Source organism: Mus pahari, chromosome 7 (genome assembly GCF_900095145.1).
Source record: "Mus pahari chromosome 7, PAHARI_EIJ_v1.1, whole genome shotgun sequence".
NCBI lineage: Eukaryota > Metazoa > Chordata > Mammalia > Rodentia > Muridae > Mus > Mus pahari.
In genome coordinates, this window is record NC_034596.1 from 96,635,555 (window position 1) to 96,651,891 (window position 16,337).

General features: G+C 46.6%; 1 protein-coding gene across 1 annotated transcript in view; it reads right to left on the reverse strand.

Moving 5' to 3' along the window:
• The window catches only part of Lgmn (legumain), a 36,060-nt gene extending 20,234 nt beyond the window's left edge, over positions 1-15,826 (reverse strand). The window contains exons 1-2 of the mRNA XM_021202145.1: positions 15,644-15,826; positions 3,331-3,502 (exon numbers count right to left, since the gene is read on the reverse strand). Of these exons, the coding sequence (XP_021057804.1) occupies positions 3,331-3,474 (144 nt within the window). The 5' untranslated portion in view covers positions 3,475-3,502; positions 15,644-15,826. The remainder of the gene's footprint in view (positions 1-3,330; positions 3,503-15,643) is intronic.
• Positions 15,827-16,337: the final 511 nt, after the last annotated feature.

Consider the following 16,337-nt stretch of genomic DNA (forward strand, 5'->3'; position numbering starts at 1 on the left):
GTGGTCTCTGGGCTTAACTTATCTTTTCACTCAAAGGAAATCAGTCATGATAACAGCTCTTAATCAGGCCAAGTTTCCTTTCTGGTCCAGCAAACAGAGGCTATTCAAGATGAATCAGAACTTCACCAAAGCCAACCCTTGATGACGTGGAAACCAAGCACCCCGACACTCGCAGGGACACAGCTCCATCTGTGGCAACCTCCCAACAGCTGGTCACTGGCTGGTCAGCAGCCAAACAACCTGTACCGCGGATAATCTAAACTGACACACCCTGGGACACATGTACATACTGGATTTCAATGATTTAGCATCAAAAAAGGATATATGGGGCCAGCAAGATGGCTCTACTGATAAAGGTACTTGCTGCCAAGTCTGACAACCTGAAATCAGTCCCTGAGACCCACGTGGAAGAATCAACACCTGCAAGTTTATCATCTGACCTCAACACACATGTCATAACAGGCTTGTACCCACACTTATACACACATTCATGCATACATAGACAAATGTAATGAAACTTTTTGTTAAAGGATACAGGCTAGCTCAATGGTAATTTCAATATTAATTACATGATGAATTGATATTCATTTGGACATCTGGTTTAAATAAGATGTCAAAATTAATTTCCTATATATTTTTCTGTGTTTATACATTTGTGAATAGGTATGTGTTTATATTGTGTATAAGTGTGTATTTATATTGTGTATAAGTGTGTGTATTTATATTGTATATAAGGGTGTGTGTTTATATTGTGTATTGGTGCATGGATGTGTTTATATTGTGTACAGGGGTGTGTGTGTGTGTGTGTGTGTGTGTAGGCAAAAGAACAATCTGGGGTGTTTGCTCTTTGGGTGCTATGGAGGTTTACATGAGTATGGCCCCCATTAGTCTCGTATGTTTGCAAGCCTGGTTCCCAGTTGGTGACCAACTTAGACAGATTAGGGGGTATGGCCTTCTTGGAGGATGGGTGTCACTAGGGATGGGCTTCCAGGTTTCAAAAGCCCACACCAGAACCGGGCATGGTGATGCACGCCTTTAATCCCAGCACTCGGGAGGCAGAGGCAGGCGAATTTCTGAGTTCGAGGCCAGCCTGGTCTACAGAGTGAGTTCCAGGACAGCCAGGGCTACAGGGAAACCCTGTCTCAAAAAACCAAAAAAAAAAAAAAAAAAAAAGCCCACACCAGGCCCAACAACTCTCTACCTGCTGCATCCAGACCATACTGCCTGACACAATAATGAACTAACCCTCTGAAATTATACCCAGAAAGTATACATCACAAGTCCCCAGTTAAATGCTTTCCTTTATAAGAGTTGCTTTGATTGTGTCTCTTCACAGCAACGGAACAGTGGCTAAGACGGGTATTCCTATTTGTGTATATGTATGTCTGCATGTGTGCATGCAGTTTCCCAAGTCCAGAATGGGCATCAGATTCCCTGGAGCTGGAGTCAGAGGAGGCTATGAGCTGCTTGATGTGGAAGCTGAGACCCAAACCCAGGTCCTCCAAAGAAGAGCAAGTGCTGTTAACCACTGACCTCCCTCCCTCTCCGGCCTGGCCCCCAGTACTCCACCTCTGAGACGGTCTCTCACTGGCCTGGAGTTTATCAGGTAAGCTAGGCTGACTGGCCAGGAGTCCAGGGAGCCAGCTATTTCCACCTCCTTATACAGAACTGGGATTCCAAGCATACAACATTGTTCCTTGGTGTTTTCCTAGGAACTGACCTCAGGCCCTCGTGCGCAGCGGGCATTTAACTGAACAGACTCTCTCCGTGGCCCCTCCTACATATTTTAAGCTTTTTCAAATGTGGCTGCTAGAAATGTTTCCATGACTCACGCTGCTCTTACTGGATTAGGTGGCTCCCAAGCCAGCTGGCTGGGTCTGGATCCTACCCCACCCCCTCCTTGTGCTGCTTACAACACCACCACACTGGGCAAGCTGCTGGCTTCCCCAGACCTCCACCCAAGTGCTGGTGGATAAAGAGGGATTATGAACAGGTCCAGCTCCACACTGCCCAATGGTGAGGATTAAAGGCTCTCAATGCTCTAGGGAGCCTGCAATACGATCCTGTGATAATCCAGGTATCTGGCATGAAATCAGCCTTTTAACTAAGCTCTGTTCCATAGACCAGGCTGGCTTCAAACTCGGAGATCTGCCTGCCTCTGCCTCCAAGTGCTGAGACTAAGAGTGTGTGCCACCATGCACGGCTAAATCAACTTTTTAAATGGCAGTGTTATCATTCACATGGATGTCAGCCTTTTAAATACAGTGCTCCATGAAACCATGACCACGTTCTAATTCTAGAACATTCTCACTACCCGCAACAGGATCTAATTCCACGAGCAGTCGACTCCTCAGACTCTCCTCTGCCCAGCCCCCACTTCCCTGTAGACTTTCCTAATCTGAAGTGCCGTTTAGTGGATGTATTAACTGTTTGGTCTTTGTGACTGGCTTCTTTTACTTAGCATGTGCTTACAGTTTGTCCATAGAGAAGCACATGTAATTATTCCATCCTTTCCGTGGCCATATCACGCTCCTGAGGCTGATACCAGCAGGAGCTTTTACAGAGGCATGTTTTCATTCCTTTTGGGGTCCACACCTTGGGGTGGGATCTCTGGATTGCAAGATTTTCTGTTCCACCTTCCCCAAGACTGATGCTTCCCCAAGGCCACCCCTTCCTCCCAGCAGGAGGCTGGACTGTCAACTATGCCTTTCTCTCTCACCTCCACAAGCTGACTTGCAGGACACACCAGGAGGGATACGGTGGTGTAAAGGGACAGAGGCATGGAGGGCAGAGGGGCCAGGAGTACATTCCCCAGAGCTTCTACCCTGCTTGCCTCTTTTTTTTTTTTTTTGATTTTTCGAGACAGGGTTTCTCTGTGTAGCCCTGGCTGTCCTGGAACTCTGTAGACCAGGCTGGCCTCGAACTCAGAAATCCACCTGCCTCTGCCTCCCAAGTGCTAGGATCAAAGGCGTGCGCCACTACGCCCGGCTCCTGCTTGCCTCTTGCCTCAGTTAAATCACCTCCTCTCTCTAGAGACCTGGGTGTCCTTTCTATAACATGAAGGTGTTAGCCCAAGGGCTCTCACCTGGTAAACTTGAGCCCCAAAGATATGTGGTGATATCTAAATGCATTTTGATTTTTGAATTGTGACAGGCAGGCAAGTGATACAGTGCAGACCCAAAAAGGGATTAATTCCTGGTTCTAAAGGCCACCATTGGGGAAAGGTGAGGAAATCCCGCACCACATTAGACTAAAGCAAAACTGTCTTCCAAAATGGCATGGTCATTTTGTAAGCACAAAGCCAGTGACAAGAACGCTTGGGTTTCTTACCTGGTGTCGGTAGTTATACCAACCATTGGAGCCTGCCACAATCACCACCCAGTGCTTGCCTCCATCCTCAGGATCGTCCACACCGACAGGAACAGCACCAGCACCCAGCACCAGGCTGAGAAGCACAGCCACTCTCCAGGTCATTCTGCACCCCAGTGTCTGCTACAGAAGGCTGAAAAGAAAGACACAGTCAATTTAAAAAGGGTCAAGAACACCTAGTGTCAAGAGGATTGGCCGCTTAGCCCAGAGGAATGTGCTGAGGGTAACAACTAAGATAAAAAAAAAAAAAAAAAAAAAAAGCCTCTAAGACCTTTGGTCACTGCTGGGGGTGGGCAGTCCTGTCCCTACCTCCTAACCCTACTTTCAAGAGCCAGATGTGCCCACTGCCAACCAATAGTCAGAAAGCACTCAGAACTTTTCAAGTTCCTACCACAACTCAGAATGCAGACAGCATCCCACCAATCCCTGAACTGTTTGTGCAAGAACACACATTCCTAGTTGTTTGTGGAAAAATGTACAAAGCAGACATATAAATATAACAGGAGTTTTTTGTTGGGTACTGGATAGATCAGGACAATCTCCTAAACTGCCCCTTTTTATTATAATAAATACTTATTACTGTAAAATGTATTTACATTTCTGTTATATTTTTTACAACTTATTTATTTATGTATGAGTGCTCTGCCTACATGTATGCCTGCATGCAAAAGAGGGCATCAGATACTATTGTAGATGGCTGTGAGCCACCATGTGGTTGTTGGGAATTGAACTCAGAACCTCTAGAAGAGCAGCCAGTGCTCTTATCCACTGAGCCATCTCCCTAGCCCGTTCTTACATTTTTAAAGTTATTCATAGCAGGTGGGGTATGTCCTGCCACGTGGAGGGCACCTTATAGAGTTGGTTCTCTCCTTCCACTTTAAACTCAAGTTGGCTGACTTAGCAGTAAGAATCTTCGCCCACTGAGCTTTCTCACCAGCTCTAATGTAGATTGCTTACAGTATTACTTATAGTATAAGTTAAATATTTAGTACATGAACAAAAGTGTGAACTCAAGTTCCCCGGAAGGGGTACAGGGAGCGGAGGGAGGAAAGGAGAGAGGAAAAGGGGGGAGGGGCATGAGTTAAAGATTCTACAAGGCGGAAGAAAGACTGGGCTTCAAGATTATGGAGTTAAAATGTTGCAGACTACAGCCAAATACCTTGAGATATTTTTAGCCCTTTGAAAGCCATTCATTGTTCTTCCCTAAACTAACATCCTTGTGACTATCCAAACCTTACAATGTAGCCCTTAGCAAACTACTACAGTCCACCAATCCAAAAGCCAAGAATGTCATCAGTTAGCATCTGAACCAACAACAGCCATGCCCTCTTTGCTGTCTATGGTCCCCACTACCACTACAAAGGGAAATCCTCTGATTTATGACATTTTTCTATTTTATCCCTAATGAAAACCACATGCAACCACTTTTGTTTGTGTTCCCTGGGCCATGTCATTCATATTTGGCTCCAGAATAAACTCACATTCCCCACGCAGTGAGAACCGTGTTTTTGTGTCACCAACATAGATGGCCTCAGTGGGAGCCACCTGGATAAGCTACTATCAAACTTTACTTCCTGTCTTTGTCTGGCACTTACCAAGTGCATGTGTCTGTGTACTGGGTGGAGCAAACACTTTCATGTGTTTTAAAAAGAAGGAAGGTTAAGAGTAGGTACTGCTCTTACAGAGGGCCTGAGCCCGGTTCCCAGCATCCAATGTTGGGTGGTTCACAGCCACCCTTAATGCCATCCAGCTGGAAGGGGGTGGGGTCCAAGCTCCACAGCCACTTGAACTCATGTGTACATACCCACACACACACATACCTAATAATAAAAATAAATATTTCACTGAGCAGTGGTGGTGCACACCCTTAATCCCAGCGCCTAGGAAGCAGAGGCAGGTAGATCTCTATGAGTAAAGGCCAGCCGGGTCTAAGGAGCAGAGTTCCAGGACAGCCAAGGCTACACAGAGAAACCCTGCCTCAAAAAACCAAAACAAACAAATAAATATTTCATCTTTAAAAAAAGGGGGGCTATAGAGATGGCTCAGCAGTTAAGAGCACTGACTGCTCTTCCAGAGGTCCCGAGTTCAATTCCCAGCAACCACATGGTGGCTCACAACCATCTGTAATGGGATCTGATGCCCTCTGCTGGTGTGTCTGAGGACAGCTACAGTGTACTCACTCACATTAAATAAATAAATAAATCTAAAAAAGAGAAGAAGAGAAAAAAGGGGAGGAAGGGCAGACGGAGGTATGAAGTGTCAGATCCATTGTTTCTGGTGACTTATTCTTGGCCAAAGACTAGCCCTGTGCGTTTTGGATTCCTATCCTATTAGTGTCTGCCCCATAGTTCCACATCTGAAGATTTTATGCTTTTATTTTCTCTCGAGACAGAGTTTCTCTGTGTAGCCCTGGCTGGCCTGGAACTCTGTAGACCAGGCTGGCCTCGAACTCAGAAATCCGCCTGCCTCTGCCTCCCAAGTGCTGGGGTTAAAGGTTGCATGCCACCACTGCCAGGCGACTTTATGCTTAAGGAAGTACCCAGCCCATATTATACTTTAATGTCAAAACTTGTTGTGTTTGTTTTGAGACAAATGTCTTGATACATGTTTCCCAGGCAAGCAATATTCCCGCCTCAGCTTCCAAAGTACCCGGGCCTGCAGGCATGTGCCAGCAAGCCTGCTAATGCCAAACCTTGAAAACCCTTTCTACCACACAAAGTAGTAATAAGGCCATATGCTAGCCACCATACATTGTGACATTAGCCTCTCTCTGTGTCCTGACTCTGGTGTTCTGAAATGACTCACCCAGGCCTGTGACCCTGTGATAAGAGGTACTAAGGAGTCAGCAGGAAGGAGGCTGCAGGGCTGGCTCTGCCTGGCCTCTGCTCCCATGAAAACAAACAGTAGCTAAGGCATGGTCTATCTCTAAGATGAGGAACCCCATCCTCTGGCCTCACCCTCCAATGAGAGGGAACCGGGAAAGAAGCCAGGGCACCTAAGCTGGTGTCTCCAGTGAGGCTGTATCATGCATCCGGTCACATGAGGATCTCCTTAGGTACAGACTGCATCTCTAAAGCAATCCTGGGTACAAAGCTGCTGCTCAGACTACACTCAGATGCAGAGATGTCGGCATAAGTCCTATGGGCTCCCATCCTCCTTGGCCCTAAGCCCAGCATCCAGGCACTTGGGATTGAGGTGCCTGGCCACTGTAAATGTCTCAAACTCAAGAATCAAATCCTTAGTCAGTGCAAATTAAGGTTTCCTTTTCCTCCTCCTCTTCCTCCTCCTCTTCCTCCTCCTCTTCCTCCTCCTCTTCCTCATCCTCTTCTTCCTCCTCTTCTTCCTCCTCTTCCTCCTCCTCTTCTTCCTCTTCCTCCTCCTCCTCTCCCCCACCCCCGCCCCGCCTCACACTTTAGTATCCTGAGTGTTGAGACTGCATCACTTACCACCATACCCAGCTTGAATTCCCATTTCTTTTGTTTTACTGCAGTGGTCCTACAGGAATAGCTATAGTAAATGCTTGCAAATCTGCTGTCGGTCACCAGGGTGTGGGGAAATATGATCTATATTAACTGCTGAGGTTAGTGAGCTGCTGAGGTAGTTTCGATGCAAGGACCTGCTGATCTGTTAATATGCACCCAGGAGGCTCCTCCACAGTCACGAAGGCCTGATTAGGGTCCCCATGAGGCATATTCAGACTCAGGGCAAGCAAGAGCAGAAACAAATGTCCCCAGAGCTCTCCACAGGCCCTACCAGAAGGTGCATATGGCCACCAGTGGGCTTCCTCACCCTGCACACATTCACCTGCCTGAAAGAATTCCCCAAGATCCAGTTAGCAACTTTTTTTTTGTTTGTTTAAGATTTATTTATTTATTCATTTTATGTATGTGAGTACACTGTAGCTGTACAGATGGTTGTGAGCCTTCATGTGGTTGTTGGGAATTTAATTTTTAGGACCTCTGCTGGCTCTAGCCCAAAGGTTTATTATTATTCATAAGTACACTGTATCGGTCTTCTGACACACCAGAAGAGGGCGTCAGATCTCATTACAGGTGGTTGTGAGCCACCGTGTGGTTGCTGGGATTTGAACTCAGGACCTGCGAAAGAGTAGTCAGTGCTCTTACCGACTGAGCCATCTCGCCAGCCCCCAGCAAAGGTTTTCTATAAAGGCCAAACAGTAAATATTGTTGACTTTGCAGCCCAGGCCATCTCCAACATAGTCATTCGACCCTGCCAATGTATCATGAAAGCAGCCACAGACAAAATGGAAATAAATGAATATGGCTGTTAAAAGCAAACAACTATCTATTAAAAACAAACAAACAACAACAATAGGTAGCAAGTTTGACCTGTGGGCCAGATTACAGACTTTGCCCTTAGGAAACAGAATGAGCTCCTGGTCCCAAAGGGCATCCTGAACAGCTGTAATAATCTCCCATTAAAATCAACCAACTGGTTCCTGGTTTATACATCAGTCTCTGATGAGTTTGGCTTGAGTGACATTTGAGTGACTCATCCTATAGGTAGCACTGATATGTGATCTTTCTCCTCATATTTAGGGGGAAAAGAAATAAATAACATGTGGCTTTCAAGGTCCAACGTTTCCAGATCCACAGATCTGACCAAGCTTGGATCAAAAACACTTCAGGGGTTGGGGAGGCAGCTCAGGATCCATCTCTTGCCACACATACATGAGGACCTGAGTCTGAATCAGCAGAAGCCATGTCAAACCCATGGGTGTGGTCGCGCACTCCTACAGTGAGAGGAGAGAATGGAAAATCTGCAGAGGCTCATGGGTAGATACCCTCGCCTATTCAGCAGTGAACCACAGACTCTGTCTTCATCAAATTGGAAGGATAAACACCAGAAGTTGCCTCGTGACCTCCACAGGCACCTGCATTCACATGAATATGGGTACACGCATGCGCATGGGGTTGCATCTATGCTGAATTTTTTTTTCTTGGCACTACCTCCAGAGCACAACAGGATGACAACTAACTTAGCATCCAACGAGGAGTTAACAGTTACAAGAGGGTAAGCCTAGGCTCTATGCAAATGATGCCATTTCCCTTAAAGGACCTGAGCATTCTACCTGGTCCCCTAGGGAAACCTTGGAAGCAGTCCCAAGGATACCCAGATGACTGTTCTGGGAACAATGTCCAACCTGACTGTGAGCAGCAAAACAGACACGGTCAGTCTAGCCGCCTCGCTTAGCCACTGCCTTCAAACGGCCGGCCCTGCAGCAGCCATACAAACCCAGCCCTTGGCCGTGCTCACAGTATCTGATTCCCCTTCCGTTCCTCTCATCCATGTTGTCACAGTACTGCTAGGCAGGAGTGGCAGACAGATCTGCCGTGATTCCTTTACTCCCTCATCCTCACAGCTGATGAGTTCACAGACAACCCCTGTGAACACCACATCGCTCCCTTCAGACAGGGAGGAAACCAAGACTGGGAGAAGGGGCGAAACTTATAGGCCAGTGACATGAATCTGGATGAGTGGGCTGTGCCTGTCACACTACATCACCTATACTGCTCCTGGGAAATCCTGGTGGGTCCCATGACCAGACTCTGACAATTCCAGCTTGGGGCCCAAACACAGAGTGGATCTTCAGCCCTTCCCCCAGGACACCCATGACCCCTCTCACATGCGAGTTAAAGGCACTAGCGGGAGCTCTTCTGTGCTCCTACCATGGAGACCTTTAACCACACTCCCTAAAAGTCACATGATAAACCTCATGAACTTCCCCAATTGCCAAAGGTTCATCCTAAAGTTTGCCATCACCACCTTGACACTGTTCAACTACAAGCTAGGCCAGAAGATCAAGGTAAGGACTTCACTTGACATCAAAGAAAAAGATCGTCAAATGGGCTTAATTCAACCAGGGACAGTGGGATGAAGGGAACACTCTAAACTGTCACCACGAAGCATATAAGTAACAGAGGCAAGGTCATGGGGCCACCTAAGTCACTCAGTTAAGTTCAAAGCCAGGTATGACACCTCCATCACCACAGGTGTGACCTGTCAGTGCCAGCTACCACTGGGTCAGGGGCAGCAAGCCAAAAGCCACACCAAGAAGCTAGTTAGTTAGATGACAACATCATTGAAGAACTTTCCAAACAGGCAAGTCTTCATCATTCTCTGTCCTTAAAGTAAAGGCATCCTGTAGCAAGCTAAAAACGTATCAGAGGAACAAAGGGGTGGTACGGACTGTCCCTTGTCTTGTTGCTTTGTTGACACAGGGTCTCATTATATAGCAGACTGACCCGGAACTCACAATCCACCTGCTCCAACTCCAAACTACTAGGATTCTAGGTGTGCATAACTACTTCTGGCCAGCTAAGGCTGTTTCCTTAATCGAATTTTCTTTTGCTGTGTTAGCTTTCAATTTTGTATTATTGTATTCTGCTGTATTTTGAAACAGTCTCAGGTAGCCCAGGCTGACCTCAAACTGACTATGTAGCTAAGAATGACTTAGAATTCCAGATCCTTAGCCAATACTCTGGAGGCAGAGGCAGAGGCAGATGGACCGCTGAGTGAGTTCCAGGACAGTCAGGGCTACACACAGAGAAGCCCTATCTTGAATCACCCTCCCTACTGCCCCCCTCCTCAAGTGCATGCAAGAGAACTCCCAGAACCTTCTGCCTCCACCTCCCCAAGTGCTAGCCAATGTGTGCCACATGAGTTGAGGTGCTAGGGATTAAACCAAGGGTCTCCCAAGTGCTAGGCAATGCTCTATATCTGAGCTTCATCCTCAGCCTTAATCTCCCTGTAAAATAGGCTCCTCCACAACACAGTGGCCACCGCTCCCTTTCTAGCAGTCGCATGTCTTTTGGCTTTCCTGCTGAAGACGAAGGTAACTAGATTCTATCTCAAATGAAAATGTCTTACCAGATGAGCTTATCAGCAAGAGACGATGAGATCGGCAATAAGCCAGTTCTAAACTATAAACTGCGTAACCTTTCTAGGGCCACCGAGTTATCGTTCCATCAAAATTTCTGTCTACCAATTTCCTGTGGATAAGAGTTATGCAAATAATACATGTGTAGACATGCAAATGATTCTAACAAAGGGTGGTGTCTTAATTAGGGTTGTTCTGCTGTGAACAGACACCATGATCAAGGCAACGCTTATTAGGACAACCTTTACTTGTGGCTGGCTTACAGGTTCAGTCCAGTATTATCAAGGCAGGAGCATGGTATCGTCCAGGCTGGCATGGTGCAAGAGGAGATGAGAGTTCTACATCTTCATCTGAAGGCTTCTGGGAGAACACTGCCTTCCAGACAGTTAGTCCAAGGGTACTCAAGCCCACGCCCACAGTGACAAACCTACTCCAACAGGGCCACACCTCCTAATGCCACTCCCTGGGCCAAGCAAATACAAACCATCAAAGGTGGCTACACAGACTTTCTTGTGCCCCCAATCCACTCCCACCCACATTTCACATCCCGCTATTTCCAGTCTACAGACATGGCTGTACTTTGGAGTACTCTTAGTTTTTTGTTTTTGTTTTTGTTTTTGTTTTTGTTTTTGTTTTTCGAGACAGGGTTTCTCTGTGTAGCCCTGGCTGTCCTGGAACTCACTCTGTAGACCAGGCTGGCTGGCCTCGAACTCAGAAATCCGCCTGCCTCTGCCTCCCAAGTGCTGGGATTAAAGGCGTGCGCCACCACGCCTGGCTTGGAGTACTCTTTGAACTAGCTGTAACCCCAATAAATTTTATCAATAAGTTAAGCAAAACTCTTAACACACGCTGGTTTTTTAAGATGTATACAGTAATGACTTCACCTTTAAAAAAAAAAAAAGTATCTTTTTACCATCACAGAAACTACAAGCATGTAACATAAGCAAACAGAATCAAAGCTGTTGGTAGGAGGCCTCAGACATCTAATAACCCAATGTCTAGCAGAAGGTTGACAGCTTCTCAATACTTGTATTTTTGATGCCTATTTCAAATTTAAATTATTTTAAACTAAGGTTATTATTTTTTGAAACTTGGTTCCATTACAGTCCGTGGTCTTTTTTCCAAAAATGACTATCTATGTTAAATCTGAAGCTAGACTTTTTAAAAAAAGAAAACCCTGACTGGCCCAAACTCAAAAATATCCACTGAAACTGAAACTACAGGTGTGTGCTATCACACCTAGCCTTGAAGTTAAGCTCTTGTTGGATTTTGATTTTGTTTGATTTTAGGCCTGTTTGATTATAGTCACAGCTGTAGCTATCCTGGAACTCATAATGTAGACCAGGCTGACCTCAAAATCAGAGAATGGCCTGCCTGCCTCTAGAGTGCTGGGATTAAAGGCATGTGTCACCAGGCTGGTACTGAAGTTACTTTATCTTTTTCTTAAAAAAAAAAAAAAAACTTCAAGAAATTTAAGGCCCATGTAGTGGTGGACACCTTTAGTCCTAGCACTCTGGAAGCAGGCAGGCCAATATATGAGTTCAAAGCCAGCCTGGTCTCCACAGTGAGTTCCAGGACAGTCAGAGCTACATAGTGAGACTCTGTCTTGAAGAAAAAAGAAAAAAAAAAAAAAAAAAGAGCCAGGTGGTAGTGGTTCACGCCTTTAATCCCAGCATTTAGAAGGCAGAGGCAGGGGTATCTCTGAGTTTGAGGCCAGACTGATCTACAGAGTGAGTTCCAGGACAGGCAAGGTTACACAGGGAAACCGTGTCTTAAAAAGCAAAAAGATGTGAAGTAAACATAACCGCTCTGTCCCATTCACCTTCAGGATTACTAAACTACCAGCTGTTAATGTCTTGTTACAATATTAGAGCTGCGTCCTCCACAACACCCACAAAACATTACAGTGGAATCTCTGCCTGGCGGTCCCATTCTTAGCCACCCACAAGACATTTTTCTAAATTAGCATTTCTTTCCAATTAATTTATTATGCTCCTAAATAGATCGACAGACATCCAATCAACACTTTCTTCCTCTCAGAGTGCTGGGCTGTTTCTAGTTTTTTAACTACCATAAGCAATGTCACAACACTGCAACAAAACCTCTCTTTATACACAAATATCTATGGGATTCCCAAGAACTGCATGGTGGGAGAAGGTGTTTGGTTTTTTGAGACAGGCTCTCTCTACCTAGGCCCAAATGTCCTGGAATTCTATGTAGACCAAGCTGGCCTTGAACTCACAGACTCTCTGTCTCTCCAGTGCTAGGACACTGGGTTTTTTAACTCACCCTTTTGCAAGTGGCTACTTCGTTCTAAGGCAGAGGCCCTCAGCCTTCCTAATACAGTCCCCCATGTTGTGATGATCCCACACCATAAAATTATTTCTTTGCTACTTCATAACTGTAATCTTGCTACTGTTATGAATTGTAATATAAGTATGTGATATGTAGGATACCTGATGTACAACCCCAACAAGATTGAGACCCACAGGTTGAGAACCACTGGACTAAGGCAAGCAGTAATGGTAGTAATGCAAACTACTTCTATCTTTTCATCTGATAACATCAAACTTTCATTCCCAAATTTGAGTATCTAACTATGAGGGGTTTTTTTTTTTTGGGGGGGGGGGGCTAAAAAACAATCAGTGAGCCTCATCACACGTTCATTTAATCATTCAGATTTCAACATCCTCAATGCTCTTGACAACTTCATCATAAACTGAGATTCGAACTTTGATCCACTAAGCAACTTTCTGCGGTTTAAAAAAAATAACACCGGAGGGCCATGGAGATGATCCAGGGGTTAAAGGAACTGGCCTAGAAAGTCTGATGAGCTGATTCCCAGAAGCCAAGTGAAAAACACTGAATCATCATCTGCAATCTCAGCACAGCAACCGGAAGACAGAAGGAACCTGGAGAATCATTCAGTATCATTCAGATCCTTGAAAAGCAGCTAGCCTGGGGCTAGCTTTCCTCTCATCTCCACACTTGGGCCAAGGGATGCATGCAATAGGGTGTGTACACACACGTGCTCAAGTACACATGCTCGAACACCGGCACACAGACACAGACACACACACATACACACACACACACACACACACACACACACATGTGCTCGAGTACACATGCTCGAACACCGGCACACAGACACACACACACACACACACACACACACGTGCTGGAGTACACATGCTCGAACACCGGCACACAGACACAGACACACACACACACACACATGCTCGAGTACACATGCTCGAACACCGGCACACAGACACAGACACACACACAATAGTTAAAACAATTCAGAAAAAAATCATAATGCTAGAGCCAAGTGTTTTTTGGCACAATCTAAACTCCCAGCATTCTAGAGGCTGAGGGAGGAGAGTCACTGCAAATTCAAGGTCAGTCTGGACTCGAGTAAAAGCCTAACTCATAAAAAAGGGGGGGCTAATATGGTACACACCTTAATCTCAGCACTCAGGAGGCAGAGGCAAGCCTATTTCTGTGAGTTGAGTCAAGCCTGGTCTATATAGTGAATTACAGGACAACCAGGATTACACAGAGACCATGTCTCAAAAAATAAGTATAATAATAATAACAACAACAATAATAACAGGTACGACAATGAGCATTTCTCCAAAAGAGTCACAGGAAAATTCCAGAAGCAGAATTTTCACTTCAACACTATGAAATGGTACATGTTTTGTTTAGTTTTGTTTAGTTTGGGTTTTCTGGGTTAACAGCATCCACGTCACATACACAATGGTGGGCCCAGAAGAACGAGCGCCAGAATGTCCCATCACTACTATCCCTGGGGCTGTCACAATGCTATCACCCCATGCTTTACTCATGTGTCCCTGGCAATGCTGGGGACAACAAGCCACTGTGCTGCCAGCCTCATAATTATGTGCAGGACATGACCCTTCACTGGTTTGTTAATGGCTCCAGAGAGTCCTCCCAGTTACTATAAATACAAAACGCTCTGCAGGCCGCAGCCTCGCTCTTCTCATGTACACTGTACCATCTCCGACCGCACCTAGCAGCTCCACGGTGAGTGCCCTACACCATCCAGGCTCCTGTGAAAGCCCCCCAAACACACAGCATACACACAGCAACATCGCCTACTGACACATATGTCCAAGAATGTGTCCCCATCAATAAACAGTGTCCTGGGTATGGTGTAGTCTCTCTCTCTTCCTACCACTGCTGTAACTCCCCTGGGGGTAGCACTCCCTACCCTACAAACCCTGTAAGGTAAAGAGAAATCTACCCTAAAAGCAGCTCACTGGGTATTCAGGACAGCACCTAAATTCCCCACCCCACTAAAGGGCATTTGAGATACATGTGACATCCTCCTGCATCAATTCACTCCACACATGCAATCCCTTAACCCAAACAGGCTCCACAATCCCCAGTCCAAAACGCTGATCTCAACTTGACCGTGCAGTTCTCCAGGTAATGCACACCCTTCCTCCGACCCGCTAGCCACTCCCTATCTCCATGGCTCCAACTTCACCCCTCTCCCCTCCACACCAAGTCCGAGTTCCTCCCAAATGAGGTTTGGGTGTTGTCTCTGTACACAAAGGACTATCTCTACCCTCAACAAAATAAATTCGTCCCCAAAACCTTTGCAATGAACACTGCATGGTGCCCCAATCCTGTAATTCTGGCCTTCAGAAAGCTGAGGCAGGAGGGTCACTGAATTCAAAATCAGTGAGTTTGAGGAGGCTGTCTCAAAGAAAGCTTACCTTACTACAGCCCAATAAATATTTGGCTTGCAGACCCAGAGTAAAGAATATTCCATAGGGCATACAGCTGTTGACCACAGAGCGAGTCTCAAATCCTGACCACTCCTTTTCATCTATAAAACGGAGCACGTGACATACATTCCATCCTCCAGCCCTTAGTGTCTACAGTACTTAACACAAAATAATCCTAACCCTAAGGGGCCAGGGACCACAAAGGCTAGCTTTCACTTTCAAGGAGGATGTGAGCCTCCCTGAAACCCACTAACTCTTCTCAGGAATATTTGGGGTAGTCCCGCCGGGGTATTTTTGTTCAGATCGGGAATCGCCCCTGTCTACTGGTGCAATGCTCCAGGTTAAAAACATCAACAACAAGCCCGGGACTCTGCCAAGAGCTGTCTGGCTGTGAAACCTCAATAAACCGGACTCCTCCTCCAGCCTCAGTTTCGCCCTCCAGGGCAACCCGCCGTTCCAGCGAAGCACACTCGCGACACAAACAAGTCTCCGGCTGGGAGCTTTCAGAAGGGAAATATTACTCAGAAAGGGTCGAGGGATGGAAAGCCTAGCCGAAAACCGGTAAGTCACCTCTCGTGGGGCGCGGGTCCTCCCGGGGGTCCCCAAATACCTGAGCGGGTGATCACCGCGGCGACTGCAGAACCGTGGGAATTCCGGGCGTCGCGCAGACTCAGAGCAACCACCTCTAGAGTCCGCCCCGCTGTGATTGAGCTGCGGCAACACGGATCCCTGAGCCTGGGCTACCTGCGCAGCCTGATTGGTGCAGCCTCGGAGTGTGGCGTATAAGGAAACCAATAGAAGCTGAGACTAAGGCCGGCAAGACAGAAAGACTACGAATCCCAGTGTGCGTGGGCGGGGCTTCAGGGCCCTGTGGGCGGAGCTTTAGGGCCCTGTGGTCAGAGGTTGGGGCTGCGTCTTTTCAAAGAGCTAGGCTTGAGCACCGGGGTGTCTGGCGACTCTAGGGACAGTGAGTGAGAAGTCGCGCGAAATAACTGGTCTCCAGACTTGTCAGCGCACTGGATCTATGGATGCTACCCAGTAGTCCACCCACAAGAAAGGACTGTTGTATTTTTTTTGGTCTGCCTTAGCCTATGATCACAACACCCACCCCACCCCCAACCTCCAGAGATGTATGGCCACCCCAGCTTTACAAACAGGAAATCTGACAAAATCAAGGAACTTAAATTTTTTTCAGGCTCCCAAAACACTTTCAGTGGTAGAAGCTAACCTTAGCAGTCGGGTTCCTGAATGCTAAAATCCTAATCCCCTGTCATGTCCCAAGTGTTTGTTGGGTGTCACAGTGA